This window comes from Branchiostoma lanceolatum, chromosome 2 (genome assembly GCF_035083965.1).
Source record: "Branchiostoma lanceolatum isolate klBraLanc5 chromosome 2, klBraLanc5.hap2, whole genome shotgun sequence".
Lineage (NCBI taxonomy): Eukaryota > Metazoa > Chordata > Leptocardii > Amphioxiformes > Branchiostomatidae > Branchiostoma > Branchiostoma lanceolatum.
Window position 1 is genome coordinate 28,229,932 of NC_089723.1, and position 8,820 is coordinate 28,238,751.

The following is an 8,820-nucleotide window of genomic DNA, read 5'->3' on the forward strand; positions in this document are numbered from 1 at the left end:
TTATCTTTGAGGTCCCAGAATGCTTCGCGCTCATGACTCTGCTCACCTGTTCTGGTCTGTTTTTAATGAAATTCCAATGTTGTGATGCCGATTCTGAAAGGTTTGCCGTTTGACTAGCCAGAAAAGGGGTGGGGCTACCCGGTAACCAAGGGCAACGGTCACAAGTTCAGGTGAGGTGTCACGCCCCACTCCCAGCATTCCCTGCACTTCCTGTTCGCTGTCCCAGGTCGCAATATGACTCGCCGCACGCCCGTGGGTGGGGACAGGGAGGGTTTGGGGGCCGGGCAGGGGAGGACAGGGGACGAGCAGCTGTCTGGGGACGAGAACGGAGAGGCGCAGCAACGTGTCCTGCGTGACGTGGACATGGGGACACCGAAACAGTACTCAGTCGGTACGTTACTCACCGCCCCCCTCCCCACTTTCTCATCAACATGAAAATAGTACTAAGTACCTGGCCTGTTGTCAACATTCGAATCTTTTCATCAGAACATAGCAGTCGCCGTAGTTTTTCTGCCGATAGTTTTTATGTAAGATCTATGATACGGGAAATGGTGGAAAAGTAAATATTTGCAGCCGTACTTGATAATCCAAGATCATGGTCAGACATCTTAGAGATAATGCCATAATATCATAATACCATAATATTTCATTCGAATGTCGGATGTGTCGTCACCTTGACACTAGTTCGGCCCCTAGCCGATCAGGACGATTTAGCACCATGCCTACGATCATTCATAGACGTTTCGCCTTCAAGAGGATGCCTAACCATAATTCTAACTCAATGGTCAACCCAAACCCTAGCCATAGCCATAATATGGGTTGTCCTGTAATTTCCTGGTGCCGAACTTGCCTGATTTACTAGTCGCTGAATTGCCAAGGTTCCGACACATCCTGATAAGTAGTCAATCATTTACCAGCTGTCGTAACGGTAATGTTACACAACCAAGAATGAGAGACCAGACCCAGAAAAAGAAGAGAGAAGGAGGTGGAAGGTCTTTTCAAATGTTCCATATCTATAAACCTCATAATGTCATTGATGTGTTGACGTTTTAGATTAAAAGAGTAGTTTTTCATCTCCTCGTAATGCCAGGCTAGTAGTCAGAGATGTTCTGGTCTGGCATTCCTATAGCCTGGATGCCAGACGTAGGGCTTACAGAGCTTGGCCCCAGGGCCAACATGCCCTCAAGGAAATTCTACAACAGGCACCCCTGAGTAAGACCCCTAGAAACCGTGCACAATAGATAGTATAAAGATCGGGAATCTGTCTCCCAGGCTAGCATTCTTGTGAAGTTTGAAACCTGTTTTGTTTTCCTGTCCATGCAGTTCAGATGCAGCGTTTTGCAGGGTTTGGAGTTGGGCTGGCCAGCCTTCTGACTGAGAATGTGCTGTCTCATCCATGTATTGTGTTCAGACGACAGTGCCAGGTAAAGATGTCATCCTTCCAAAACTTTCACTTTTGAACATTGTTCTGTTTAACCAGTCATTTCTGGTTTGTAGCACTTCAAGATGAGCTCATCACAATAATCTGAATTCTGATCGGGACCACTGAATAACAAACAAACAAACAGGCCTGGCTGTTTGAGCATCGTAGAGCCAATCCCGTTCTTAGTACTAGTATGCATTTGCACTTTTTAATAAAGAAAATCTGTTTCAAGTCCACACAAAGTATGGATGTGTCTTTGTGTTAGTCTTATTTTCTGACATAACAGTGTTTTTGTGCATCTCCCAGGTTCACCACTGCTCCTACCGCTACCATCTCCAGCCCTTCTCAGTCCTGAATGTGATGTTGAAGATACAGGGAGCTCAGGTATGGTACTTTCTTTCTCAGTTTGGTCTTTGTACACAATCTGCGGTAGATTTGGGCTTCACATTACATTCATCTGTTCTTGATCAATGACCCATTCATGATACAAAAATCAAGTCATTTCAAAGGTGATGAATGAGTGTGGCTTGAACAACAGTGCCGATCAAAGATCAAGACTCTGAAGTCTAAGTACAGGCAGGTGCAGGATTACAACAAATACAGCAGGAGAGATCTAAGATTTAACCCTTGTCCTGCAGCTTCCAATATGTTGGAATCCAGATGTTCATGCTGATTTGATTGTGGGTACAAGTTTGTATCATGAACGCAAAATTCAAATTGATTTGAATCAACATGACTACCGAATTGATTTAAAATGATTTGACTTTGGATCATGAACCAAGCCTATGTTACGTTGATGAAGGTTAGACATCCAGGTAATAAGATACGCCAAAAAAAATTACTCAAGCAACTGGATAAGATTTTGAAACAAACTGTTTCAAAATCTTATCCAGTTGCTTGAGTAATTATTTTTGGCCAAGCCTATGTTATATGGGCTAGCCCCCTGCTGTTATGTATGCGCAACTGTGTGTCCCAAGTGCTGTAACACAGATAGGTATACATACTGCCCTATACACTAAAATCTTTAGTGGGGACTTAAACTTTATCGGAATGACATTTGAAATCAGAGCTCAAGTAAGAAAGAGATAATGTATACAAAGCTTTTTCCTTAGTCAAAATCTCTGGTAGTTTATTTTACTATGTGTACAGATTACCCCCACTCTGTGTAACATTTGGGATTCTTCCATTACATTGAATTGTTCTGTTGCAGGGCTTCTCTACTGTGTGGAAGGGGATGACCAGCAGGTTTGTGGTACAGGGCATCCAACTGGGCAGTGAGGGTATCATAGCGGAGTTCACAGACTTTCCTAGGTATGTAGTTCCCACATCGGTGAGATATGTCATATATTCATAGTTTTAACTGAGTTAATTGCTCTAAATTGTGTATTTTTCTGAAACTGTACAATTATTGCAAGCATTATTATTAATTCAAGATGAAAAGAAAATTAAGTTCATGTACAGAGATAATCTTCAACATATTTTCCTATTGAATGGATGGATTCATTTGAATGTGAAGGTTAGATATCCAGGTAGAATATTACATAGTACAAAATAACAACTGGATATATTTCCAAAGAGTAACAATCGACTATTCCGAGAGTTTATTCATTTGCAGTCAATCATTTGCTAACTTGCAGAAATTGCCAGGGCCTTAGACAGAAGTGAATACTGACTGTGTTTCCCTGTTTGATGTGTCCCAGGGAAGTCACCACACACAGCACCTTCAAACAAGTCTTCAAACACATCGCACTGAAGGGGTAAGTATTTGCTGACATCTTACCAGATATAAGTGGGCATCAAAAAAGTATTCGCACTGAATGATTCATTGTCAGACCATAGTATCAATCCATGCATTAGATCCTTCATCATATCTTACAAACCTTAGCAGCGCTCGTGAGTGCGACTCGCATACAACATGTATGCGACCAGTTTTTTGAGAATGCGACTAGATTTAAAATCACGGTCGCACGGTGCGACAATAAAAAATTAAGACCTGCGCCAGGATAATGCCTGCAGAACCAAGCGGTAAGCCGAAAATATAGGTATTCCAACGCTACCGCGAATATCGTCGGTGAATTTTCTATCATGTTCCCACACCCGCGGAACAAAAACTATCCGTTCCTAGTGGCAAAGTTACCCATAGAAATAAAGGATATAAGTTTCTCTCCTTTGTGGTGTATTTGTTTGATTTGTAAAATGTTTCAAACGCCAAAACTTTGTCGATGAAAGTGAGCGCTCGCCGGACGCTCGCTGTTTTCAATGGCGGCCATGATGTTTATGAAAAATAGACCGCAGCAGAATAAAAGGCCTGTTTCCTGCGGTCATATCTATACCTGTTCAAGCGATGATTTTTACGATCAAAAATTGATAAATCAATTCAAACGGAGTTTTATTAAAAAAAATATCAAATTTTTATTTTGTCACCGGTATCATTTCAAAGCTCATTACCTGCCCGTTGTTATGTTGCTATTTTCATTTTGCTGCTGTCTATACTGCTGCTGCTGTCTATACTGCACAGCGGCGAATCACAAAGCTTTCTCCATGCGGTCGGCCTGTCATTGGATGGCGGCGCCGCGCGGTCCTGACGCGCGAAATTTGAACTGCGCGTTTCGAAGGAACCGAAGATATTTGACCGGTTCGGCACAAACAGATCATTTTTGATACTATTGAGCAAGAATTTTAACGATATTAAAGTATTTTGGATTATTTGTAGACAGAGGGTGAGGGTAAAGGGAAAAGAAATGCCTGTAAAAATGTTGAACTTGATGCCAGCAGTGAAGTTTCAAATTATGGAATGTGACTTTATTTGTTTTGGTCATGAACCAAATAGATAAGTTTTAGAGTTATCTATTTATTTATCATTCAAGGTTATGTGAGTCATTACTTGCCTTGTTCCAAGTAAAAAATACCATCATGTATTTTTCAACTTGTTGAACTTGAGGCACCATGGCCCCCGGATAGGGGCCAGCCGGGGAACCTATGCCGAATTTTTCTAAAAATCCATCGTACTAGTATCAGTATGTAGGAAGGTACATGTATTGAATGAATTGAATTGCCAATTGTTCTGCACCATCAATGTAGGCTTTTATCTTTTATGATCTATTCAAATACTTTATTCCCGGTTGTTAACATTGATTGATAGGAGTATTACTTGGTATAGCCAAGACTTTTGCATGTTCTTCCAACTTTTTGTAGTGGTGCTCCTAGATTTTTACTGGTGCCCCTAACTTTTTTGAGTTAGGAGCACAGTGCTCCTAGGCCTAAAAGTTAGTCTGGAGCCCTGCTTAGTTGATATAAAAAATCAAATCATTGTCATGCCCAAAAGCTGGAAAATGGACAGATTGCAGCTGTAAGAGTTTTCAGCTACCATTATTAAAGATACAGAACTGATGTTGCTGACAAAGTACTCAAGGGATAATCAAGATACATGTAACAGAAAATCACTCATTCAATGAAATGTTGTTCTATAGAATTATAGAATTATGGTACTTTGAGCTTTGTGAAGATTTTCTAACAGTTTCTGTATTTCCTAGGTTGAGCATTGTGGTGACCTCGCCATTCTTCTGTGCCAGTCTGATAGAGACAGTCCAGGTTCGACACTGTCCTTCATCATCATTAAGATTTATTCATAATGCTCACAACCATAATATGTGGAGGGTAGAGGGATAGTTACACTACAGTACAGGGACGTGTTCTCTGACTTACAACATTGGACTTAGAGATGAACCATTATCAACCTCAGAAACATAGGAAACCTAATGGCTGTTTGATGCATGCTTCAGAAAAAGTGTTATTTTTCAACTGAGAAAGATGGATATGTTTTAACACATTCATATCCTTGTACATTATACCAAAGTCAAAACTGCCTAAGAAGACCACCAAAAAGAATCTTGTCTATGTGGACAGATGGTCACCATGGACAAGATTCCTAATGCTTGTGTCAATGGGAAAAATTATCCAAGGGACCACCAAAAAGTTGCCACATTGGCCAGGTGGTACTTATGTAGAGGTGGTGACTTGTGTAGATTTGACAATGCTCTAAATACAAATGTAGTGAAGTTACGAATGCCCCGGGTGTATTTGTATTTATTAGGACTGAAACAAGTCGTTACAATCTGTCAGCCTAGGCAGCTCTTGCTGGTAACGGCTGACCCACAAAAATCCAGACGAACGTACCACATGGATACAAACCTACAATAGTCATTACAACATACATACATACCATATCAATGTATATACATATATATTCATATCATATGAAATAATCATAGGAATGTATTCCATCTTGAATTCCAGAGTGACATAGCTAGTGAAACCCCCTGGGTGCTGGACTGTGTGAAGGAGGGTTTCCGTCGGCTCCTGGGGTGGGGGGCGCCCACCACCACCCACCTCCTCCCAGTGTGGAAGCTGGTCCTCCCCACGGTGCTGTATGGTCTGCTCCACTATCTTGTCACCTCCATCGTCCAGTACATCGCGCTCGTCCTCCTACGCCAGGGGAAGGACCGACACAAGTTTGACATCGACGAACCGCTGGCCGACCGCAACATGCTGGAGACGTACTTCCCCGAACTGTTCGCGACATTCCTTGGTAACCTGTTCTCCGACGTCCTGCTGTTCCCTCTGGAGACCGTCATGCACCGTCTGCACATCCAGGGAACGCGGACGATCATCGACAACACGGACTGGGGGTCCGGCGTGCTTGCAATCAACACGCGCTACGAGGGGATGTCCGAGTGTTTCCGTATCGTGGTGAGAGAGGAGGGCTTTTTCGGACTGTACAAGGGGTTTGGTGCCCTGATTCTGCAGTATCTTCTCCACGCTGCGATTTTGAAGATAACAAAATGTATCTATGACATAATGTCTGAGAACTTTCCATCCAGACCTAAAGCGCCACCTAGGCAAAGACAGCAGTAGTGCAAGTGTTTTATTATCATGGTAAAATGTATATGTGTATGCAGGGTACTAAATGGTCTTAGAAAAGAAAATAACCACTGAAGCATAAAAGTTTATGGAATATAAAGGTTTATTAGAAATACATGTAATTCCTACTGTCCATGTTGTCTACATGTAAGGAAGGCCTTAGATATCTTTCTTTCTGTACCTTTGTTATATTCCTTTAAGGAGATGCATTTAATGAATGTATGAAAAGATTGTCATTGAATACAAAAATGGATTTGTTGTAAGTTTTCAGTATGCTCTGGCAGTGGTGCATGCTGTGGTTGGAAGGGTCCTTAAATGCAGTAACTCAGGAAAGAGCCATGATGGTATACATACATTCATATTGATACTGTTTCTAGAGGTGCTACAAACTATGCCATTGATCTTCATATTGCTACGAGACATTTTCAGCAGGGCAAGGTGTAGAAATTGGAAACAAAATATAGAAAAGCAAATCTTGACCAACTCTTGTTGATTGAACAAATTTTTAGATACAGCCATAAATTGGTTTATTTATGAGCGTATAACTATAAGATCAGTCAAAATGACAACATTAGATTCCTCAGTGCCCATATATGCTCATGTTTGAATATGTTAAACTGGGTCCTGTATCCAGTTTGTTCTTACTGTTCTGATTGTAATGTGAAGAAGAGGACAAAGTTACTTAATTCCCTGAAACCTTGGGTACTGTTAAGTCTGTTAAGTTGGACAATTGTGTTGAATTATTGTATGATATTGAATATGAGACCATGTAGACATACCATTGTAAATGTGTATAATGCCTTATTTATACTTTCACGACCGGTGATGCAAAAATGTTAGATAACGCCGTCATGAACTTTGATGTGTGAATGTTGTGAATGAATTTTATTTTCGCAGAAATGTTGCTTGTTGCAATGCAGTCTTACATGATCCAGCAGGTTCTAGATGTAGACATTTTGTACAAGAACCGATGTAGTGTACTGAATTGAATTGAATTGGACAAGAGCTAAGCATGTACATGTGATATGCCCTGGCACCGGAGCATGCAGTGTGGTGATGTGTTGTCAGTACGAGTAATTAATAGCAAACCAATAAACTTAGCAGTGAAGTGATTGATATGTGCGCCTGCTTGTATCTTTGTTTTGTTTATACCAAAGCAAGGTCCCTGTGGTTGTGCGTTCGCTGTTGAAACAAACGCACTTGGCAAACTGAAACTGATCTAGAGATGAGGTCAAAGCTAAGATTTCTACAGGCCCTTGTACTTTCAATCTCTAAGCTAAGCTCCAAAGAAGGGTGCAGTTAACAATAGTGAAGAGAAGGAAATTAAAGTGGTATGGACACGGAATGGGGTCAAATGGACTGTCCAAAGTAAACTAAGTTTAAGGAACAGTGAAATTCCACTACAGTTCCAGAGCAAGCTGCTAGGGAGCCCAGACCGGCACCACTTCTGGAGGATCTGGAAGCAGTGGTGCCTAACTTATGACAAATACTCTTCCTGCAGTCTTGACGCTTTATTTCCGTGTTTTCAAGACTGCAAAATCAATGTCTATATTAAACCAAGTGTCTTCTCCGACTCCCTGTACGGTACAAGGACACCACTAGCACTTAGCGGAATGAAGTAGAACTGCAGTAAAATGTGCCGATGTCATGATGTCGCTGATTGGTCAAATAGAATGTATTAGCCAATCACACTCTTGCTCTGCGGGAATATATGACGATAGGTGGCCCGAATGTACCCATGGACTTGATATTCGTTGGCTGCTGAATTTCCAATTTCTACTCTAATTGGTTGATTTTTATGATAATTAATGAAGAACTTTACATTGTGTACATATGTTCAACCACTGGGTTAGGTAAAGGCCAAAACAAAAAGAATAGTTTACAGACACATGTATGTATACCTATGTATGTATACATTGTCAAGTTACTATAGGAATTATAATACATGTAAAATCATACTGAGTCTGACCAATCAGCATCCAACTTTCTATATACATTGATTGACCTATCAGTTCACAGCTAGCAGAACACTATGGTCAACCTGAAGCATTTATGTCATTAATTGCCAGAGGTCGCTCTTAGATTCCCAATGCAAAACTGTATTGACAATAATACTGTGGTGTCGTTTATCCGCTAGATTACGTCCTTGACACGTGCCGAAAAACCCTATCGTTTGGCGGTAAGAAGTAGGGGGATTTTGCAACAAAGGTTACCTCAAATGATATCGTTTAAATTCTAAGGCTTTTAGTCTTCCTAAGTATCACGCGTAACGTCGTCTGACGCTATGTAACTCCTCAAAACCGCCCTGATTTCCCTAGAGCGTTGTGTTGATCTCAGCCGGTGTGCAGTTTCTTGAACAAATTTTCCGTTTTTGAATACCCACTATTACCCTGTTACTGTTGTTATTATTTTCAACGTTTCTCACATTACCCATATAAGCTCGTTATACCTGAGAATACCCCCAATATATTTTTTTA

The 8,820-nt window shown here is 41.1% G+C and overlaps 1 protein-coding gene across 1 annotated transcript; it reads left to right on the forward strand.

Annotated features, from left to right (window-relative positions):
* The first annotated feature begins 219 nt into the window (after window positions 1-219).
* LOC136428388 (mitochondrial outer membrane protein SLC25A46-like) lies at window positions 220-7,459 on the forward strand. The gene is made up of 7 exons (XM_066417851.1): window positions 220-391; window positions 1,324-1,424; window positions 1,730-1,807; window positions 2,634-2,734; window positions 3,124-3,180; window positions 4,957-5,014; window positions 5,720-7,459. The coding sequence occupies exons 1-7, from the start codon at window positions 235-237 to the stop codon at window positions 6,335-6,337; spliced, it is 1,170 nt and encodes a 389-aa protein (XP_066273948.1). The 5' UTR covers window positions 220-234; the 3' UTR covers window positions 6,338-7,459.
* The last annotated feature ends 1,361 nt before the right edge of the window (window positions 7,460-8,820 follow it).